The following is a 23,928-nucleotide window of genomic DNA, read 5'->3' on the forward strand; positions in this document are numbered from 1 at the left end:
CTAAAAAGGCCATTTCGAGATTTGCAACCTCGCTTCTCCCTGAAGGTTCACCACTGTGGGCTGCAGAAGGACGGAGACTTCTGCACAGGCGCAGCCCTCGACACAGTGCTTCCTTCCAGTCCCCGACTCAGAAGCCATGGCAGGTAAAAGGAAAACTAAAAACTAAAGCTGGTATCTTGATAAAATTTTGTTTTTCCTGAAATAGCATAAAGATCAGAGAGCTGAATCTTTTAAGCACTAGGAAATGATTATACTTCTGAGGTGGACTAAAATAACAAGAGTGAATATTCACACCACACTCCTCCTGTGCTGTCACATAAATACATGTTTTTCTGAGAATAGCCAATTGCCAATAACCGTTTCATCCCATGAAAAAGGCCATGCACATGGGGGAAATGGGATGAGAGCTTCTTACTGGCGCACTAATGATGTCCCCTTGGACTCCTAAAGAACCCCACTGAGATCACAGCAGGACTAGAATGCACACAAGGAAGATACAGAAGGAGACAGAGTCCTGCCAGAGCCGACTGATCCCGGTTCCATTTTCCACTAGGGGAGAAAGGAAGGGAAAATGCTTCAACTGTCAGCAATCAGTTGGTAACAACAGGAAGGGTGGATATACTATTTAAAACCTAGGAATGAAAATGATCTTGTTATGCTTTTCGGTTTTAAAAGAGTTACCAAAGACGTGTACTCAGATTGAGTTACTGATCTCAACAATGGCATCGCTCTTTTCTCTAGGTCACTATAACAGTCCATTATGAGCAAGACAAAGCATATTACATAAGGTGTCATAGCAATATACATGTATTAAATATCCTGGATATAAAGTGCCACACAAATTAAAACATGTCAAAACAATTTATTATTGCTTTGCAATACTGAAGCGGTTGTTAAAGGATTTACCACGTAAAAGTTTATCATAAATATTAGAGAAAAAAAATTCTCGCGAAGCAGCATTTTACTAGCAAAGTCTACGTGTTAAACCGACACTGTAGTTATACACACACCTCAACCAGTGAGACTCAGGGCATTGCTCCAGTACACTGTTTATAAGATACACTTCTAGGTTATTTATGTAAATGTGTGGGCATACAGGACAAAACAGACCTTTCAGTCCTTTCTAGAACAACTACTTTAGACACAAATAGATAAATATTGTTTTATTTTATGAACTAACAATAGAAACAAAAAGTTCAAACAAAATGAAAACAAAAATTCCAAATAATTTTAGTCTAAAGAACTAAAAATGAGGCATTAACATATTGTTTTAGAAAGACCTTCAAAATCCTAAGAGCAAGCATATTTCCATGCAAACTGCTGTTAGAGTAACTTATTTAAGGGTAACTTTCTAAATGTGTATCACAGAACCCTGCACAGGCCTCAGCAGGAAGGAACTGTTGGGCTCTAAACATTAGCACTCTCTTCTCTTGTTTCGGTACTTTTGAGCTATCTGCACATAAACAGCCCAGGCCACACACAGGAGCCTTACCACTCCCTTCCCTTGACTGCAGCTCTGTATAGTCCAACCAAGCTGTTTGATTCGGTGGACTCTACCCCTGAAAGCTATCAATCTCAAGTGCTATGTGGAGAATGATTACCCCAAATTTTCCTTGGAGATCCTCTTCAGAAAATCCTTTGCTGGAATAGTTTCTATTATGGTACAGAATTAACATACTAGCCAAACACTAGAAATCAGGGTTCGGTTCTTATCAGGCCACACTGCAGGGGAGGAGAATGGGCTTTGCATGAATAAAAAGAAAGCCTGCTCAAACTCTTGGCAGAGTTCTAAGCCCCAGTTCTAAATGCACATGATGCCACCTCTAAACAAAGAAGGATGAGTGTTTGGAAATATTATCAACTCTGCCCACGCTTCACAGGAGCCCCCCTCTCACAGCAGTTAACCTTGGCAGAAAACTCTTAGTTCTCAACACAATGAGGGCTCACCAAACAATAAGCAGACCACATTTAATTCACACAACAAATTCTGCAGATAGTTCATCATAAAGAGAAATAAATCCATGCTGGACACAAAAAATATACAATTTGCCCTTAAGCAGCTCAAACAGAAGAAAACCCAAGTTTACAATGTTCCCCATTTGCCCAGGGGTGCGTGCCATTGAGTGTTCACACAAACAGCAGCGGTATGATAGCACTTCCCCGGGGTGGACAGTCCCTTAAAGGCACTCCGTGGGCTATCTCTTTGAAGGAATGACACACAGAAAGCACATCATTAATATTTTCATAACCTCACACTTATCAAGTAGAGAAACAAAGAGCAATCAGACAAGTCAAAACTTATAGTTTATGTTCACAGGTGTCATCAGTGTGACAGTGACAAGCGGCACACCCTGAAGCTGAGCCACAGAGCGCCATGGGATTGGTTGTGCTCCTCGGACCCTAAATCAACAGATTCAGTATGCCACACCAGAAACACAACACAGGATCCCTGGTCACCAGGACGGTGTGGTGGACGCAGCCCTTTCTTGTCACCTTTCATGACAGTTAAGAATAAACAACAATAACTGCTTATCTTTAGTATACCTTGCACTGCTAGAAGCTGCTCCTCTGTGGTCCAACGGGCATTAATTTTCTGATTTGACTACAAAATTAAAAAGAAGTTTCCTAATGAGGATATGAAGACAGACATTTTTCCAACTTGCTTTTTAAAAACTTTTCACCAAATCATAGACATGAGACTAATATGCTGACTCTTGGAGGTTTTATTTTCAGAAGGATTAAATATATCTTGAGTTACCTTTTATCTACACAGAAAGATAACAAAAGAAAAATGCACTCATTTGGGAGACTGAACAACACTGATATTTCACTCATTTTTCCAATTACAATGTTCCTATTACACACCACAGATACTGGTTTTAGCCAGCTTTTAACATTTAAGAGACTGTTTTCTCTCGAGAGGGCCTGTGACTCTAAAGTTTCTTCACTTCATGTGAAATAAAACCTATGCTTTCTCCTCTAACAGTTGTACAAACCAGACTAAGAATGGAGGATAAGACCAAGCCCTAAAATATTTCTTTAAATTTCTGAAGCAGAAAATGATTCATTGATAAGACCTTTTATTTTTTTAAATCCCAGGACTTCCTAATGTTGCTCTCAAAGTCACGGTTAAAAACCCCACAGCAATTACCACCTAGCCAGATTTCAGGAGCTCAGTCCACTGGTGAGTAAGTCAAGGACCTTTAGTTAGAAGGAGAGAAACCGGTACAGCAACTCACAGATGACCACCGGGGAGACTGCCAAGGTGAAGTACGCTGGCACAGGGCCTGGACTTAGGGCAAATGAGCGGGCAGCGAGCGTCCTTTGAGACGGCACATCAGCTCTCACCTCCGGGAGGCACCAATGAAATGAGGTTTACACCTCCTTATAAACAAGTACTCAGAAGAAAGAAACAACTTCAAAGTCAGAGACAAAATTTGAGAGGACAAAAGGAAAAAGATATAGAGCAAGGAAGGAACAAAACCAAAAACCAGAAATGACTGATTTTCAGGAGAGATAAAGGGGGCAGCAGACAGCCCGGGCAGCAACCAGATAACAAGCTTCGAGGACACTGATGGAGGCTGAGGAGCACAGGCTCTGAGACACACAGGGTTGGCCAGCTGGGCCTGGGTCACAGGACTGTAATTCCAGTGACGTGGGAGGCTGAGGCAGGAGGAGTTCGAGTTCCAGATCAGGATGGCTACAGTGTACAAGGATAGCCTAGACAGCTTATGAGACCTATCTCAAAATGAAACACACAAAGAGGTCTAGGGACCCCAGGACCCTCCCTCAGTGAAAAGGAATCAATAAAAGAAACCCGGAAACTCAAGCAGGTTCACAGAAAGAGAGCAGCATGGAGGAAGGGCAGAAGCTGAGCTGGTGTGTGAGTGATCTGAAGCTGTTAAGTCAAAACCAAAGGAACTCACTGTCAACTCCTCGAAACTGGTACTGGAACCATTTAAAATGGTTCCAAATATTTCAGAGTGAATGGTGAAAAAATAAAGGGCTTACTGCAACTTAATCTGACCTAGAAACAAAAACATTACAAACTGGCTCATTCCTTTTATAAAAATAAGGCTCTTATTTATTACTGTTGTGTGTGTGATGCATGTCTATGCTGTGCACACAAGCGGCTAGGTGGGGGTCTGACAACAACTCTGGAGAGCCAGTTCTCTCTTTCCACCTTTATGTGAGTTCCAGGGATGAAACTCAGGTCTCCAGGCCTGTGTGGCAGGTTCCTTTCCAGATGAGCCCTCTGGAGGCCTTGTTCATCCTTTGAGGCAGTTAACGACTTGGTCACCATGCTCTCTCTTCATTTTTGACACTGCTTCTTGGACTACAGAATGGACCTTATCCTTTGGTTTTGAAAAGCACATGGGGCTTTGTTCTTTGAAGGCTTCAATGTTTTTCTCAAGCCCTTTAACTCTTTGTTGATCTAATCATTCTTTCGAAAGTGCTTCGTTATTATTTTTTTAACTTTTGCTTCTGAGGGAGTTATCTGTCAACAATCTTGTAGACAACAGAAGCCGTTCTCTTGCACAGACATCATCAGGTTTTCATCTGGGCAAAGTCTAGAGTTTCATTTGGTTTGTACTGTATTTGCATTTTATTAACTATGGACATGCACAGTGCTGTGATGGTCAGGACAGACAGACAGCAACTGAAGTTAATGGGGAGAGTGAACACATCCTTGTTGGCTAGCTTCTCTGGTTCAGTTTTGATACTGGGTCTCTCCTGTACAAACAGCGACACTTACTTCAGAAATCGCTGAGGATGATACAGAGATAGTGCCCGGGTCAATGAAGGCTGATTGGTGACTGAAATCTGCTGAAACTTGTAGGAAAATATCACGAAAAGGGAACAAAAATGAAACAGAAATATGTACACTATAAAAGTGCATTTTCATGTAAACTTTAGAAGTGTCTGAAAGGCATGGTCCATGTGCAGAGAGTCCTGAGGTCTGTGTGGGAAGAAGGGCCAAGTTCTCTCAGCAGCTCTGCAGGGTTTAAAGCAGAACTTTATTTATTGCCACTCACCACAGGAAGGCAACAAGAACAAGGCTGGAGGTCTGCACTAGGCCTGACAAGGCATAGCTGTGTTGGGGGAGGCGAGGGAGAGGGTGTGCAGTGGGCATGACTTTACCAGAACCAGACTCTTAAGCCTGGAGAGCCAGCAGAAGGCTGTGCAGCCGGGAAGTGCTCATCAGGGAGATGATGGGGAAAGGCGAAGCCAAGATGCGTTTCATTTGGGACACAATGAATGTGAGGTACCGGGATATTCAGGTGGAATTCAGGTTTCACATGGACAAAAACGCAATATTCATGTATCCAAACTATTTTTGAAGGTTTGAGAAAATTTTATAACAAGGGAGTCATTCACACATTGCTTAAATGTGAAGTTCTTACACTAGGCTACAAGCTTTAAAAACAATTATGCTGTGTTCCCTCCTAATGGCTCCTGAATGTTCTCCCAAAGGCAGCCGAGGACACACACTGTCCTAACACATCTACCAGCACTGGGACAGAGCACTAGGTTTTTAGCTGAACCCCAATATGACTGCTAAACTGATTTGGACCAGTGTTGCATAAAGACATGCATCATACACTAGGAATTGCTCGCTCTCCAAAGGGATACACCGGGGCTGTGTGAAAACGAAGAAGAGACTGAAGGAATGACACTCAGTTTGCAGGCCGTGACTGTGCAGTCTGGCGCATGCCCCGTGATGCATGCCCCGGGATGCATGCCCCGGGATGCAGTCCAGGGGAACTTCCGGTGTTGCTGCGGCACTGCTCTGGCTACTACCACACATGCCTGCTGGTCCCTCCGTTTCCTTAGCCGGTTGAACATTTATAATGTAACTTTAACACTGTGAAGGGATGAGATCATACATCTCCAGGAGAAAAGAAAATGAATTCTGAGCATAAGAACTTAGACCACGCCTGTATACATGTGTGTGAAAACTACTGTTGAGGGAAGACAGTACTAACAAGAGAATGCAACATCTCAATGGCTGAAAAAGCAGAAGGAAAAGGAAGGCTAACCACCTAAAACAGAGCTTAGGAAGAGGGCCCGGGAACCCAGTTCACGTTTCTGGCCTTCAGCGACGACAAGTCAGTTAGCCTTTAAACCGTAGCTCTGGTGGCAAACTGCAGGAAGGAGATGCTGAAGCTGGTTAGGACTGAGTGTTTGATGGAATGGAGACAGGGAGCAGGGGAGACTGAGGGAAACAGGACAACATATTTTAAACATACAGGAGGTCTTTAAGTTATTGACCCCAGAAACTTTAATTTAAAGAAAGGATAACTAGAATTTGACTCATGATGAAAACTAAACTCTGTAGCTGTCGTAGCAACCCCTAATCTGAAATGCCTGTTTTAAAAGTAACTACACAAAATCAGACAGTAACAGTAACAATGCAGAAGGTCACAAAGGGCAGGCCGACCAAACACCAGACACTTGCACTGACCCTCCCTGTCACATCAGGTTTTCTTATCTACTTCTCCATTTTGTCACTGGCACGTCATATCATCTCATAAGAGCTGGAAAAGGTTACCAGGTTAAACTTCCTGCTCAAAGCTGGAAACTTGAGCACCCATCATAACGGTCGGAAGCGAACACACGGGATGGGAATACCAGTGGCATCGCTTTCAGTTACAGCTCTTCCTTCCCAGGTCCACGGATGTCACTGCCGCCACCTATCTGCCACAGTCATAACCAAACACACCTCCTCCACCCAACACAGATTTTCAAGGAGACCCATGCATCTCTAACTTTGAAGTGGAGTTGTCTCTTGTTCTCATTCCTACGGCTAAACTATTCTACTTACTTCTTACTTCACATCTCACATGCTTGACACTTTAGCAGTAAGCATGCTTGCCTATTCTAGTTTATCTCGCCTGGACACTGCCAAAACAATTTTCCTATAATGACATCATTTCACCACTTGCAGGGCTTTCCCCTGTACCTGATTTAAAGGTATACTTCTCCTAGCTCTCCCAAAAGCATTGACACCCTGGCCCCTGCCTAACAATCTCTATAACAAACACCCCTGTTTATATTTCCCATTCCATGTGTTCATTCTCTGCATCTATGATCGCCTTTCTAGGCAGAAAAGAGTCTCAATATGTTACCAGTTCACCAGCTAGCCTCCATCGCCGTTACCCTCTCTCTGCCTGGACCCCTCTGAACTTTGCACATGTGCACAAACCCCATTTATCCCTGTCCTCATCAGGTCTTTCCTGATGGTCCAGCCAGAATGAGTCATGTCCAGAGACAAGATCTCTCTATGAAGTGCTGGCTGTCCCTCTGGTCTCTGCCTCCTGAGCACTGATATTAAGGTATGCACCACCACACCTGGGCCCTGCCCTGTGTTTAATACCTGCTGTACTCACATAATTTTTAAATTAAGAATCTGCTAGAACATGAAATTTTACTTTATATGTATTTAGTATTGAGATCTGATAAACTTCCATCAGTTTATCAGATAATATCTGGATTACAAATATTGTTTTACGCAAGGGGGGTGATTACCCTATCTCTATGTGTTCTCCCCTCCTCCCACATTTCCCACGGTACCTAAATACTGCCTCACACAAACAGGTAAGCAATAAATAGTGGTAGAAGTGAATGTACTTTCTTCATTAATTTTTATTCTAGCTAAAATAAAAAATCTAAAGCCAAATTCATAAGTAAAGCTCCTTAATAACAATGAGCACTGCATTTAATGACATGATTACTCAAAGGTTATTAACAGTTTTGATTAGGTGAAGTCTAATCCAAGAGTGAAAGGATTGTCTTTCAATGTCTTTGATGTGATATAACTGGTATTTCAGAATATATCCATTCATATTGCCTGGTCCCGAAAGCAACAGAATATGATAAACAAATACACTGTGGAGACTTTCTGGATGATGGTGCTTTATGTACTTCAAGTCAGATGAGATCATTAAATCAGCCAAATGCATCCAGACTTCGGGGAACCCATATATGAGGCTAAGATTTTGATGATTTCATTTTGCTCACTGTTCTTATATCAAAAGATATAATAAATGTTTGATAACTTCTATTGCAGTAGCTGGCGGTTCTGCTATTCTATGACACTTTCTGCAAGTTTCTGGCAGCACCATGCACACTGACCAATCGGGTCTAACCCTGGCTACAGGAGATGCTACTATGTAGTGCTTGGTGATCTTGAGTAAGTCAGCAACCCCTGAGGTGCCAACTCCTCACATGCAGCAGCTGTACCTGCTTCAGTTGCCCATCTAAAGACCAAAGAGGGAGTACACAGTCAAGACAAGCTGCTTCCGGCACTTTCCCGTCTTATACCATGGTAATGAGTGAAACTACCCTGCAATACTATAGAAAAGAATTAACTTTTCCTTGAGATTTGCTACTTCTTCTGTAAATTATCTGGGCCTGTTTTCTTGTGAGAGAAAAATGTTGATTATAAGTTATTTAGCCTTTCCCCACACCTCTTGGGAACTTTAGTAGAACATCTAGAAATTATCTATTTTATTCAAATTCTTAAATATTTTTTTGTTTTTAAACTTTATTTGTGTGGGTGTTTTTGCCTGCATGTATGTCTATACACCATGTGCATGCCTGATGCCTGTGGAGGCCAGAAGACAGCTTCAGACTCCCTGGAACTGGAGTTACAGACAGTTGTGAGCCATCATGTAGGTGCTGGGAATTGAACCCAGATCCTCTGGAAGAACAGCCAGTGCTCTTAACTAATGAGCTATCTCTCTAGCCTCTAAATTTTCAAACTTTTGCATGTAAGTTATTAGTAGTCTCATAGTTTTGTTTTTTATGTACAACATTTATTCACTTATTTATGTAGTGGGGGAGTATGCATGTACCATGGTACATATGCAGAAGTCAGAGGACAGCTTCTAGGACTCAGTTCTGTCTCCATCATGTGGATCCTGGGGATCAAACTGAAGTGGCCAGAATCGGCAGCAAGTGCCCTTACTCGCTGCGCTGTGCCGTTACCACACCCTCCCCGCCACCTGTCAAGTTTGTTTTTGGTTTTTTTTTTGAGACAAGATCTCTCTATGAAGTGCTGGCTGTCCCTCTGGTCTCTGCCTCCTGAGCACTGATATTAAGGTGTGCACCACCACACCTGGGCCCTGCCCCTGTTTAATACCTGCTGTACTCACATAATTTTTAAATTAAGAATCTGATAGAACATGAAATTTTACTTTATATGTATTTAGTGTATGATTAAGTAAAACATTAAAATAACCAATTCAAATTTTAAAGTTTCATCTTGCAATAATAAAGGAAAATAAAATATTTTGTATTATACCTCCCTTAATTTCATGTCACTGGAATGTATTTAGTTTACTTATGGGGCTTGAAATGAGATCCTGATCTATGCGTTTTTCTTTGCTTCCCATAACTAACCTTGATGTGCAGAGCACTTCTTACTCTACTGTCCCCCTCCATTTTATCTGTAGATATTTCAGTTAAATGTAGGAGGCATGGAAAGGGCACAGGAACATATACAATGATTTGGTCATTATATACATAGAAAGGCCAATTCAGAATATGAATTGTAACTTGGAAATCTTTAAAAAAAATCAAAGATTTTACAGCTGGAAGTTTTGTAAAAAGACTTGTTTGGATTTTAGGGGCATTCAGGTTCTGCTATAATTACCATGAACACAGAAACAAATCACAAATAAGGCTGAAAAAATGAGTAATATATAATCTTTATATATGAGATTTTATATTTTCAGGCAGAGTGTAAAAAAATATACAAAGTAAAATCCAGATTGAAATTTGAGCCCAAAACAAGTGTTTTAAAATAAGATTTTGTTTAAGAAAAATCCCTTGTGATTTATTCTTGTTACCAAGTCACATGGCGGGAAAGTGCTCTGAACAAACACTGCTTGTCCCAGACAAGTACCGCCTTCCCACAGACCTTCCAGCTCATCAGTGTTTTTCAAAGTACTTGCTGAGGGCAGGGGGAAGTGAATTAACTTAAATATGAAAACACTCAAGACTCAAAAGATAACTGTGTAAATGAAAAATTAGGCACAATAAATTGTTCATATTATGAAAACTTCAAAAAAGGACCAGAACTCAAAAGAACAAGGTGCTCACACATGGATTTTCAGCATCATACCTCAGGAGGTTTGAACTCTTCAATTCCACCTTCCATTTTCTGCTTAAGGGCACTGTTTACTTGCTTAGCATTCTGAACCTTCACAAAATAACAAAATGTGAGTCAGACCATGTACTTAGTACATTTTTGTGAGTATTACATAATGAACAGGACATATATCAAAACCATCTCAGGTTTTAGTTCAGGAGAACGACGTAATTATCACACCGAAGCGTACCTTGCTGCTGCCATTCAAGTAGCACATACTTGATGGATTGCTAAGACTTTGAACAAGACAATAACACAGATTTTGTTATTGGGGGGCGGGGGCAGTGCTGAGTACTGGATGGGGCTTCACTCCTGGTAGGTAAGCACTTTACCACTGAACCACTCTCAAATCACGTACTTTTTTTCTTTAAGAAATAAAAAATTTCATTTAAAAATCCAGATACACTTCAAATGAAAAGTTCTGTCATTCTTTTTGTTTGTTTTATTTTTCGAAGCAGGATTTCTCTGTGTAGCCCTAGCTGTCCTGAACTCCCTCTATAGACCAGGCTGGCCTTGAACTCAAAGATCCTCCTGCCTCTGCCTCCTGAGTGCTAGGATTAAAAGTGTGAGCCACCACCGCCCGGGTAGTCCTGTCGTTCTTTAAGCACTCAGAGTCTAAATCCGTCTTTAAATGTCACTTCACAGTGACTTTTATAACCAAAGGCAGCTGGCACACCCAAAGATTCAACTCTGTCACCACTTCTCATTGCTATAATGTCCTGACAAAATGGCAAATGTTCCTGTAATAATAATGATGATCATGCTTAATATTTGCTAGGTATAAAACATCATTCTTGATACATTAAAAATCGCTAAATTCTTACAACCATTCTGTGTGGTCAATGCAATTAGTTCTGCTGTAACACAACAAACATGTTCTTAAAAGTTAAAAAAACCTACATCTTATGGGGAAAGGATACTTATTGGACAGAACATTCAAAACCTTCAATGAGAAACATGAAAAGACAGGAATCTAGCAAAAATGGGAATCTGATTACTTTAAATGGTTAAAAAATGTATAACTGCTACAATAAAGACGGCACTGGACCTCACAAAGATATTCAGGCTGAGTGTGAAGATGGGGATGGGTGTCAGACTGACTGCAGCTTCTGAGTTACTTGTAATTCTCCCCCAGTTGGCAAGTGTGCAGTTCCCAACACACAGTGAACTGATGTGGCTGCCACACAACGGAGGTGTGTGACCGTGGTCAGTTACTGACAAAAACCATATTTGGCCAACACAAAATTCATATTACGCTCAAACTGCTTCCCAGTCTATCAAAGTCCTGGAACAAACTCACGTTTTCAGAACAAGAGCTGGAGCAGAACTGGCTGCTTCCCCTGGACCCATTCACAGAAGATAGAACATAAGGCACGTGGAGGTGATAAACCTTCCAGGGTAATACATGTAAGAGGTACACTCTAAACGGAAACCAAGTTTCAAACTCTTACTCTATGATTTAGGGTACGACATGTGAGAACTACCCCTGCTTGGTCTGTTTTTCAGCAGTATGGGCAGCCAAATATCATTAGGTTATTCATCACATTTTTTCAGCCAGAGTATCTGGAATAAATCAAGGGATGGTTTTGAGTAAATTAGTTGGCCATGTTAGAAAGACACACAGAGGAAAAGGGAGAGGAAGAGAGGATAAGAAAATAAAGGTGCACTGGGTGGGTGGTGGGGAGGAATGTTCCAGAAGAAATAAAACCTAAACCAAGTTTTAAAGCATTCAGCTGGCAGCTAAGGTTGGGGAGACAGAATGAATTCTAGGCAAATAGCATTTAGGAAAAAAGGAAGAATGTAAGACCAGGGCAAAGAACCAAAGGACCATGTAGTACGCCAAAGAATTTCCAATTTGGCCGGGCGGTGGTGGCCCACGCCTTCAATCCCAGCACTCGGGAGGCAGAGCCAGGAGGATCTCTGTGAGTTCGAGGCCAGCCTGGACTACCAAGTGAGTTCCAGGAAAGGCACAAAGCTACACAGAGAAACCCTGTCTCAAAAAACAAACAAACAAACAAACATAAAAAGAATTTCCAATTTGCCTAAAGACTGAAGGAAACTGAAGATTTTTAGTCAAGAGCACACGATCACACTTGCCTTTCAGAAAGACATTTCTTTTTTTTTTTTTTTTTTTTTTTTTTTTTTTTTTTTTTTTTTTTTTTTTTTTTTTTTTTTTTTTGGTTTTTCGAGACAGGGTTTCTCTGTGTAGCTTTGCGCCTTTCCTGGAACTCACTTGGTAGTCCAGGCTGGCCTCGAACTCACAGAGATCCTCCTGGCTCTGCCTCCCGAGTGCTGGGATTAAAGGCGTGCGCCACCACCGCCCGGCCAGAAAGACATTTCTAATGGCAATGCAGAAGACAGAGTGAGATGAGAGTCTAGATTAATACAACTCAAGTCAGAAATATTAATTACAGGGGTTGGGATTTAGCTCAGTGGTAGAGCACTTGCCTAGCAAGCGCAAGACCCTGGGTTCGGTCCTTAGCTCTGGAAAAAAAAAAAAAAAAAAGAAAAAGAAAAAAGAAAGAAATATTAATTACAAAATTAAGAAACCTCTCCTTCAGAATAGGAATGATGGAGTGGCAGTGGTGGCACAGACCTTTAATCCCATCACTCAGGAGGCAGAAGCAGGCAGATCTCTGTGAGTTCAAGGTCAGCCTGGTGTACATAGTAAATTCCATGACAGCAAGAGCTATGAATGATATTGTCAAGAAACAACAACAACAACAAAAAAACCCCAAACAAACAACAACAAAACAAGAAATAAAAAATGAGAGTAACTCAGAAACTAAATTGAGACCCTTTCATCAAGATGACTGTGGAAACTTAAGGGAATCATGGACGACGGTAGTTGAGTAGGTAAATGTGTGTGGTCCTGCTCACAGATGGGAAACACAAAACAACAAAAACAGATGCCAGGGAAGCATGGTGGTGTAAGATGAGGCACTACTGATATAAACCTTTACCATGTCATATATCACATGAATACCCAAGGAAAGAAACTGAAAATAGCCCACAAGGGGCTGGTAGGATGGCTCAGTGGCCAAGTGCTTGAGCCACCAGGGCCGATGACTTTAGTTTGATGAAGATGTAAGGAGACAACTGACCTCCACACGGGTGCTGTGCTATATGGGCATGCACAGACACAAATAAATAAGTAAACAAACAAATAAATGAATGAATGAATAAATAAATGTTAAAATAAATGATGAGGAAACGCCGTAATACAGAAGTAGAATTGCAAATGAAGATAATGGGCCTCTTCCCTCCCTCCTACAAATTCTCAAAAGATTATAGGCAAAGTAGCTAGAACAATGGTTATCAACTTGTGGGGTGCGACCCTTCTGGAGGGAGGTTAAATAGTCTTTTTGCAGAAGTTGCCTAAGACTCTCAGAAAACACAGATATTTACATTACAGTTCATAACAGTAGCAACAAAATAATTTTATGGTTGGGGTCACCACAACATAAGGAACTGTATTAAAAGGTCACAGCATTAAGAAGGCTGAGAACCAGTGATATAGAAGACTATGGTTTGGAAGATGGGAGTCTTTGATACAAAACCAAACAAGAAACAGGATAAGAAGATAAGAAAGGCCAGATGCCTAAAAGCCAGTGGACAGGTCACATGTCGGACACTGCTTTGAGTTCTCATCATGTGTGATCTTGTTTCCAACCCTGTATGCTAACTTACTTCCAGAGGCCATGGAAGCTGAGAGAAGGTTAAAAAGCCCCCTAAGGGAAAACAAGCTGTAATCTGGTTAGATGAGCTGGTTAGACTGAGGTTGTTCATAACTGTAACCACTTCATTATGGTAACACTCTTTCTTACTAAGAGCAGAAACGATCAGTTGATTTTTATAAGGTCTTATGGGTAATCCTCAAAGTTTACATACTAAGGTCTTATCTTTAAAACGTCCTGTGGACGTTTTAAAAACACTGTTACTACAAGAACACACAGTGAGGACAGCAGCAGTGACGACTCCCCGAGGAGCCACAGTGTGCGAAACAACCTACACATATCAGTACAAACAGCTTCCAACAACCTGAAAGACAGGATGGTTATTGTTCCCTATTTTACAGCAAAATTGAAGGCCTGTGAGCTACAGAATTTGCTTAGAATCAATGCTGATAGGTAGCTATGCTGGGATTTGCATCCAAATTTCCTAAACTATAACAAGCTCAGTAGTATAGTACCATTGTTGAGGCTGCAGGGTCAAGTCTGCATCCCAAAACAAACACCACCCCCCAAAAACCAAAAAAACGTAACTTCTAGAACAGAACATCTGCAAACTACAGCGTTTGATCTAAACAAAAGCAGATGAACAAAGTCATAAAAGACACCACTTTTATAAGATACCTGACGCTTTAGAGAGATCAGCTCCATGTCCAGTTGCCTCAGGATGGTGTTGGCTGCGTTGGGACTACAGGAAACAGCCACCACGTCCTCCTGGGTTAAATACATGCCCTTGGGTGGGCGGCACTTGGCCCGCTGTGAGTGATGGCGGTGCTGCAGGCTCTGGTACTCTCTCCTCCCGAGGCCAACCTTGCTGGTTTGGATAGGCTGGTCAGTGTTTCCCTAGGGGAACACAGGTAGAAGAGCGAGGCTTTGGTTTTCATAAGTGCATACAGAGTAAACAGTCTACTACAAACAGCAAAATCTTCTGCACTGCACAATACTCCCAACAAGCTTTATTACTTACAAGTCCAAATAAGACACACATGCTGGGGTGTAGATGACACCACGACAAAATATATTTTTGATTAATTCAATAAAATGTTTTAGTTTCTACATCCCGAGGACTACACAGAAAAAATAAATCACACTGCAAATTCTTCCCATTTGCTTATGCAATGAAGAACGGAGCAACAACCTTGCCCCAAACCACAAATTATACATATAAAGATCTACAAAAAGAACAACACAAAAAGACAATTTAGGAATTACATGTGCATATTAGGAAGCTGGTAAAAAGAGAAAGTTTTTATTTCACTTGGAGTTTCAGAACAATGTATGGCTCTGGAGGTTAGAATGGACACAAGATGACCTTGACTCTGATGATATGGACACAGTCAAATGTGTGTATGTGGCTTGTAGATAATAAAACTCCAAACCCAAGTATCAGGTATCAGTTCACACCTCAGAAGAGTTAAAAAGTTGTTCCAGTAATGATGACACTGAACCATTAAGTAGCATTAATACTTAATGTCCTAAACTGGAAACACCAGTGTCCCTCTGTGCTTCTGAGAGGAATCCATTAAGACCTGACACACATCTTACTGATACACTGAGGAACTTCGTTCTTTAGGAAGTGGAGCTGAATCCAGAGAACTGTGTAGTCAAGTGTAATTCAATTTACTGCTTGAAACTCAAAGCAATTAAGGCAAATTTGATGTTCTGAGAGATGCCTCCTAAAATCTTTGGATCAAAGGTTTTCCAAGCTGGCCGTGAAGTAAGGCCATTCCTCAGTGGCCTGGAACATGAGAGAAGCATTCAGAGGGAGCTCCAGGCTTCAGTGGGGGCCATGCAGGGCACAGGAAACAAGGGCAGAATGCTAGAAAGTACACCTATCAATGTGTAAAGCAGGGAAAAACCCCCACTTGCTCCGCCACAGGAGAGGGTAGAAACAGTCAGGCCTGTGCCTGTCTTGGTTAAAGAAAAGAAACCTTGAAAAGTCTCCCCTGAGAATCCCCAACCATAGTCCTGCCTCAGACAGGTTTAGGCCCTAAACTTATATGATCTTTGTAATCTGAGAAGTCCCAAATAAAACATTTTAGAGGCTTAGGATGGCAGTGCCTACACACAATTAGAAGCAAATGCAGGAGTTGTTTGGAAGAACATAGTCTAATCTCAGGTCTTAGAGATGTGTATGAACTTCTAAAGGATAGTCCTCATGAAAAAACAAAGAAAAGACTGAATCAATAAAGAATAGTGACCCAGATAATCAATAAATATATACGTTAAAAAAAAGAAAACACCAAATTTAAGTTTGAATAAGTTAAAAACAAACAAACAAACAAAACCAAGATGTGACTAAAACTGTGGGTTTTTACACAAATCACAAACAGCAGGGTTTGGAGTCCAAGTGTGTGCTGATTGGAAAGTCACTGGGAATACCAGCTCTAGAATCTGACCTAAATATAGAAGACAGAATCTCCTGAGGACACAAGAATAGAAGTACAGGAATAGAGGACAGTAAAATAACGAAATATATACTTCTCTAAAACAGGCCACAAAGGAAAGAAGCCAGAAAAGGCAAAGACAGGCTCGGGGAGCGGGCTAGGCAAGGACAGTCTGCTGTCCTTGAGGGCATGGGTTGGGAACCCCAGTTCCCACATAAAAGCTTGGCACAGCAGCATATGCCCATAATCTCTGGGGTGCAGAGAGACAGGAATCCTGGCAGCCCATTGGCCAGTTTGTCTAGTTAGAACAGCAAGCTCAGTGAGAGACCTTGCCTCTAAAAGAAGAAGAAAGGAAGGAAAAGGGGGAGGAAGGAAGGAAGGAAGGAAGATGGAAACTATGGCCTCCACACCTGGAAGTATGGATGAGTGCACTTGAGACACACACACACACACGCCTGAATAAGCACTTTGGTTCTAAGAAGGCTACACAGACAGACAGACAGACACACACACACATACACACACACACACCTGAATAAGTACTTTGGTTCTAAGAAGGCTACACAGACAGACAGACAGACAGACAGACAGACACACACCTGAATAAGCACTTTGGTTCTAAGAAGGCTACACAGACAGACAGACAGACAGACACACACACACACACACACCTGAATAAGCACTTTGGTTCTAAGAAGGCTACACAGACAGACAGACAGACAGACACACACATACACACACACCTGAATAAGTACTTTGGTTCTAAGAAGGCTACACAGACAGACAGACAGACAGACACACACACACCTGAATAAGCACTTTGGTTCTAAGAAGGCTACACAGACAGACAGACACACACACACACACACATACACACACACACACCTGAATAAGTACTTTGGTTCTAAGAAGGCTACACAGACAGACAGACAGACACACACACACCTGAATAAGCACTTTGGTTCTAAGAAGGCTACACAGACAGACAGACAGACACACACACACACACCTGAATAAGCACTTTGGTTCTAAGAAGGCTACACAGACAGACAGACAGACAGACACACACACACCTGAATAAGCACTTTGGTTCTAAGAAGGCTACACAGACAGACAGACAGACAGACACACACACACCTGAATAAGCACTTTGGTTCTAAGAAGGCTACACAGACAGACAGACAGACAGACACACACACACCTGAATAAGCACTTTGGTTCTAAGAAGGCTACAGTAAGAAGAGTGTAAAGGGGAGCTAAAAAAAGTACAGGAAGAAATCAATTTCAAAAGTGAATCCTGGGGCTGAAGAGACGCTCAGTGGTTAAAAGCACACCCCGCTTTTGCAGAGGGCCTGAGTCCTGTTTCCAGCACCAATAGGTGGCTCACAACTGCCTGAAACTCCAGGTCCAGGAGATCCAACGCCCTCTTTCGGCTTCCACAAGTACCTGTACTCACAATGCACACATTCACACACAGCCACACATACACACATGTGATTAAGTCTGTCTACGGTTCAAGGAAGCAAAAGTAAAGTGGACAGGAGCGATGAAGAAATTGTGGGATCTGAAAGTAGCTGGTGTTCGGAAATTATTAAAATCTAAAAGTTAGGAAAGTTAGAAAGCATCAAGTTGAGGTCATTTAGGATTTTAAAATGTCAATGGAGAAACTCCAGGGAAGGGAAGGACTAATAGGGTCTTCTGACAGTGACTGCTGTGAGGAAGCGGGGCGGCCACCTTCACTCCAGTGCTTACTGCTGACTCCAAAGCTGCCTCACCTCACCAGCCTTCACCTGTCAACACTTCGAACACTTTACAAATCGGAATTCCTTACCTCATCAAACGGCATGAGTATCAATTTAGCTTTTTCTTAATGACTGTAAGCTCCTTATCATCAGCACACTGAGGCAGCTGAGCACTGTCCTATGGGTTCTTCCACCTCTCACTGAGCCAGCATTCAGTGTTCACTGCTCTCCATATACCTGCTACTACTTTCTAATTTGCTATAACATGGAAAAAACAGTTCTGAGAAAAATTGGGTAACAAAACCAGAAACCCTAAAATTTTACCTAACAAATCTTACCATGTAAAGGTGAGTTTAATTTTTTTTTAATGCATTACGGACTAAGAATTGCGACAGGGCCATTCCATCTGTGACTAGGGGAGATATTCCAACACTTCTACTTCACAGCTAGTAGAGATTCTAAAAATTACAATAGTTCCCAAACTTGAAAGCCACTTTCAAAACCATTATAGAAAAGTCTTTCTTCATTTCCCAAAGGTTTATTTTTAATTATTTGTATGTAAGTGTGTTTGTGTGTATGCACACTGAGGCCAGAGGTGGCGGATTTCCTGGAGCTGGAGTTACAGGACGGACCTGAGCGCTGAGAACCAGATTCCAGTCTTGAAAGGGCAATAAGTGCTCTTAACCACCAAGTCATCTCTCCAACCCCCCTTTTCATCTTATTTTTGAGACAGGGTCTCATTGTGTAGTCCTCGATGGCCTGGAACTCTCTAAGTAGACTAGGCTGGTCCCAAATGCACAGAGATCTGCCTGTCTCTGCCTCCCAAGTGCTGGGATTAAAGGCGTGCACCACCACACCTGGCTCCAGGCCTCTTTACCCCCTTAATGTAGAGTGTTAGGTCAATCTTTATGCGTAGGCTACTGTAACAAGAACAAGGACTCCTCAGGATCATCACCTCTTTCTTGGCTTCTTTTTTTGGGTCATAGTCACTGTCATTCCCGTCCATTGGGTGTGTTTCTTCCACATCATCATCACTGAAAGAAACAAGATTAGTGGATCGTCAAGTGACTTTACTACACATTCCTAACAACTGTTACCAGGAAGAACTGCTATAACCCGGATTTCTAAGCAACATTCATCCTTTGGGGCTTACAGAACCATTTAAGCAACACTGTTAGCTAAAAAGTAAGAGATTCAGTGGGGAAGAAATTTACAAGTACCACTTGGGGAGAGAACATACGCAGTTTGATGTAATGCTGGTAACTTCAGCTCTGTGTACTTGGTGTAAAGAGACAAAATGCAATCATAGTAATAGGGACCTTAACTACTCAGGAATGTTACCTCAGTAACCGTACAAAGGCCCTCTTGCACAGAATATATTCTTTAATATATATTTTTGTGTGTGGAGAACTGGGGATGGAACCCAGGCCTCACAAATGCTAGTGCTCTATCACTGAGTTACATCCACAGGATGTCTCTAATTCACACTGAACAGTCAACACTAAAGAAGCCACAGAGTAGAGAAGTTGACAATCAAGACCATGTGACTCTTCCTCACAGCACAGACAGTGCTGACCACGTGGCTCTTCCTCAGGACAAACAGTGCTGTAGCAGCTTTCTGTCTCATGAAAAATACACAACCCAGTGACAAGTCCCCAACAAGGGAAAGCATTCAACCTACCTGTCACCCTGATTGTGTCTATTGGCTAGTTTACGGGCCTGGCGATCCATCAAACTTGTCCTTGAGCGAGTTTTTTTCCAAGAATAATAATACTTTACAAGACTTGCAATTGTCTTATCTGGAAGCTTAAAAAAAAATCCCCATTACTATTGGAAAGCTTAATTCACAAACTCTGATCAACAAATGGATATCAATATCAGATTCTTTGATAATCAAGGCATAAGTAAAAACTATGTCATGGGTACCTTTATGAATGATAAGAACCTAGACTTCTGAGTGGCTGGGCGGCGTTGGTGCACGTCTTTAATCCCAGCACTCAGTAGGCAGAGACAGGTGGATCTCTGTGAGTTCGAGGCCAACCTGGTCTACTGAGCGAGTTCCAGGACAGCCAAGGCTATTACACAGAGAAACCCTGTCTTGAAAAAACCCAAAAGACTTCTGAGCAGCAGGGGGGATTTAAGGAATAAGCTTGTGAGTCATGAATGACAAGAACTAAAAAGCACTGTGATAGTCACAGAACTAACTCCATTACACCAGTGTCACTGACACTGCTGAGCCAATATTACTGTCTTTTCTGGGGGAGTGGGGGGGATGTCACAAACTAACTTAATGAGAACGTCCCCCAAGGTCCCCAGCACAGCCATGCTAGCATTCAGCATTTGCTTCCTTACAGCATTTGTTTCCTTAGGGTTACTCAACTCTCTTTTCTCTCGTTCAGAGCTTTGGTATATGACTGAAATCAACATAAGTTTCATACCATAGACTCATACAGTGTCGCCTTTGGAGTCTGGCCTCTTTCATGTAGCAAAGAAGAGCTACTCAGTACTTTACAATGAACTTTAAAATCACTTTAGTTTTAAATCTGGATCTTATTAAATAATGCAGACAGATCTTAACCACTGAACAGCCTTTGACTGTTACAGTGGCTGACAATCATATGTCCAGGTATGTCACACAGGCAAGCAGGATGTGAACTACCTACCAAAATGTTCCCTTCAATTACAGAAGTCCTGCAGATGCAGAAACATTGCTTAAAATGTACAAAGTGCCAACTGCTCAGATGTACATTATTTTGATGCAACACTAAACATTTAAGAGCTAGCAACACAGACCATACTATTAGCAATATAGACATTTTCCCTTGAAAAAAACAAAAGTCAAAACCACACCAACAACCCCAAGAGTTCCCAGAGAACGCTGATGTAACACACAGACTTAAGATGGACTTCCATGTTGGAATTATGCCAGTCTTTAAATTTCTGTGTTACTTCAGTATTGTCCAGGTATCGCCTTTTAATTAGTCTGTCTAATTCCAAGTGGTCAGCCCTGGACACACAGACATATGAGCAACATTAAATGGATCCAGTAGGTTGTATGTACATGTGCGTGGGCATATATACACACATGTATGTAACAACAGTGATTAAAGTGGTCATAAGCTTGAAAGGAAGGTGGGGAACATGGGAAGAGTTGAGGGGAGAAGTGATGTACATACAGTGCTCATGCATTCTCTCAAAAATTAGATTAAAAATATGGATTTTCACATACAAAATGAAAGAAAATCCTAAAGTTAAAACTCAAAACATTAAAAAATAAAGTTAAATTATTATTTCCCCATAAAAAACAACCACCAAACTTAGTAGCTATTACTCACTTGAGACCAGATAAAAACCAATTTACTAATGAAAAAGCACACACCTGCTATGCACGGATGATTGCAGGAAATATTGTATGCAAATACACCCATTTCAAATACTTTTTAATATTAAAATAGAAAACATTTCATATTTAATAGGTGGGCAGTGTTCAATAGTATCAAAAGATAATTGCCATAATGATAATTCAAGTGAGAACCAAATCACCATACCATTTGCTGGATCCTGTGGAAGCTCTTCCCATGGAAACTAAAGGCTTGTTCAAACAGGACTTTGTCTTCCACTGTCCACTCATCCGGAAAGGGAGTGAAATTGGGGAGATCCGCAAGGGACTTCTCAATGTTATGTTTGTGCCAGAACAGCATGCCAAGTGCCTTGGAAGAGAAATCATCCCCTTTAATTTTAAAGGACTTACTTCCGCCACTCTTAAGAGTTACACATAAATCAGATTAAAATTTTGAGCCTAGGATTTCAACTTAAGATAAATTTAGTTTGGGGCCTCTAACAGGGTAACAACCTGTTTATTTATTTTATGTTGGGGCCTCAGAACAAGCGTTTCTATGTGTCATATGTGTTGCAGAAGTAAGAAAAGAGTGACTTAGTGGACTGACTCTAAAGCTCACAACAAGACTTTTGCTCATGTTTTATCAATATGTCATTTGTCAATATGTAGGGAAAATAGTCTAAAAGAAAGCTATCCAGTAAGTGACTGCGATCATTAACTGAACAAAATTATCAATTATAACACAGGAACCAGAAATATTCAGTTGGACTTAGCAGATGGATATCAAGCTTTAACCTTTTATAATTATGTTGTACACTAAACAGCTCTAAGATTAAGGGTACTTTCACTGCAACTATCCCAGTTAATTATTTTATCACATATTTAATAAAATAGTTGTATATTTATTTTGCTGTTACCATAATGTATACATACAATTATTAGAAGTCATCTAAATAACTTCAATGACATCGCTGGCAAGTCATTTCTAAAAATGCATTATTCTTCCCTCTATTTTAGTAGCAAGGCTCTACCTATACTATAAGGTATTATGTATTATTTAATGAATAAGCTTTCATTCTGTTAAAAAAAGAGACAGAATTTTAGTGTTGAGTTTAAAAGTAAGTTTCTGTATTTTAATAATGGAATTGTAACATAAACATGAAAATAAACCTATATATATATATATATACTCATATTTTGGAAGATTAACTTTCTCAAAGATTAACACACATTTTTCTACGTACCTGTTCCACATTGTAGCCATGCCTCTCTTTTGCAATGGCGATGTATTCATCCACTGTAATGGAACAATGTCACGTCATTACTTTCATAACTTCAGTTTCTCAGATCTAGTTTTTTTTTTTTAAACATGGCAAAATAATTTATTATTCTGAGTAAAAAAAAAAATAGCCAAAGCTAGCATCCATGAAATGTTACTAAAGGAGACTTACACACAGAATCAGTGGCCCCTCACCTGGTTTAAAATTTCATTTAACCTGATAACCCTATGGCTATATATGATATAATTATTACTAAATTAAGTGACATTACTATAATTACTTTTGTATGCTGACAATCACCCGTGTGGAAGTAGACAATGGAACCTAATTACACTGTAAAATCCTAAAATAATCCTTGAGATACTTGGCTGTGTAAGACCCTTTCTCATATTTATAAATGAGGACGACTCATGGACAGTTAGTTCTGCAAGCTACACAGAACGGTGTGCTGATGTGCACAGATATCCTTAAACGCTCCTCCTGGCTTTTCTGCTCCTTTCCAAGCGCTCGGGGATTCTGTTTCCACTCATCTGCCACATGTAATTCATGTGGAGTAACTCAGATGAGCAGTTTTAATAGTGATGTGCTCGCTATTTCAAGGCCTCATTATCAAGGAATCTGTTACGTTCAAGATTCTTTTATGTGGTGTCCATGGTCACTCCTTTACCCTTTAAAAATTATTTTTTACACATATATACATGTAATTAAGTCTTTAAACATATTTCTAAGAAGCAGAAATCTTAAGAGTTCTGACCCTGCAATAGCTACCGTCTAACTTGAACTTGCTTTTCTGTTCATTTCTAGTACTTTTAACTTTGGTGGGGTAATTTGAACTTTTATATCTTAGCTTCCTGCTCTAAATTCAGGATAAAACAATACAGTCTCTCATGATTGAATGAGTTAACACTCAGAAGATGCTCAGGAGTACTTGGTACTTCCTAAGTACTTCTAAGGATCTGCTATTATTATTGAACCTTACAATTTAATATATTAATATGCTAGAATAGCTATTTTTAAATGGATTCTATATTATACCCTCCCCCAAGCATAATCTGATACAGAAAATCCAAGTATTATATTTTGCTTAGAATCCACTTAAGTACACTACAGATCTAGATAGATGCTGAATAAATATAACACAAATATATTACAGTCCTTTCTATAGCAAGTTATGTCACTTGTCCAAAAGTGGTCTCAGGCCTGGCTGGGCATTAGAACCATGACAGAACTTTAAAAGTTTGTTCAGGCTTTGCCTCCGAAGATGTGGGCTAGTCAGACACCAGTACTTTTTA

The 23,928-nt window shown here is 40.8% G+C and overlaps 1 protein-coding gene across 8 annotated transcripts in view; it reads right to left on the reverse strand.

The window, feature by feature from the left end:
- The window catches only part of Rcor3 (REST corepressor 3), a 40,661-nt gene that overhangs the window by 7,087 nt on the left and 9,646 nt on the right, over nucleotides 1-23,928 (reverse strand). For 6 of the 8 annotated variants that reach the window (XR_008218126.1, XM_052738042.1, XM_052738038.1 and 3 more), the window contains exons 4-10: nucleotides 22,601-22,653; nucleotides 21,565-21,726; nucleotides 19,698-19,822; nucleotides 18,972-19,050; nucleotides 14,512-14,730; nucleotides 10,130-10,207; nucleotides 2,545-2,602 (exon numbers count right to left, since the gene is read on the reverse strand). Coding sequence is in view for 7 of the 8 variants with exons in the window: in XM_052738042.1 (XP_052594002.1) it covers nucleotides 2,545-2,602; nucleotides 10,130-10,207; nucleotides 14,512-14,730; nucleotides 18,972-19,050; nucleotides 19,698-19,822; nucleotides 21,565-21,726; nucleotides 22,601-22,653 (774 nt within the window). In the remaining variant the exon portion in view is untranslated. The remainder of the gene's footprint in view (nucleotides 1-2,544; nucleotides 2,603-10,129; nucleotides 10,208-14,511; nucleotides 14,731-18,971; nucleotides 19,051-19,697; nucleotides 19,823-21,564; nucleotides 21,727-22,600; nucleotides 22,654-23,928) is intronic. The other 2 variants (XM_052738041.1, XM_052738044.1) reach the window with 1 other exon arrangement.

This window comes from Peromyscus californicus, unplaced genomic scaffold (assembly GCF_007827085.1).
Source record: "Peromyscus californicus insignis strain IS unplaced genomic scaffold, ASM782708v3 Scaffold_14__1_contigs__length_90479793_seg_2, whole genome shotgun sequence".
Classification (NCBI taxonomy): domain Eukaryota; kingdom Metazoa; phylum Chordata; class Mammalia; order Rodentia; family Cricetidae; genus Peromyscus; species Peromyscus californicus.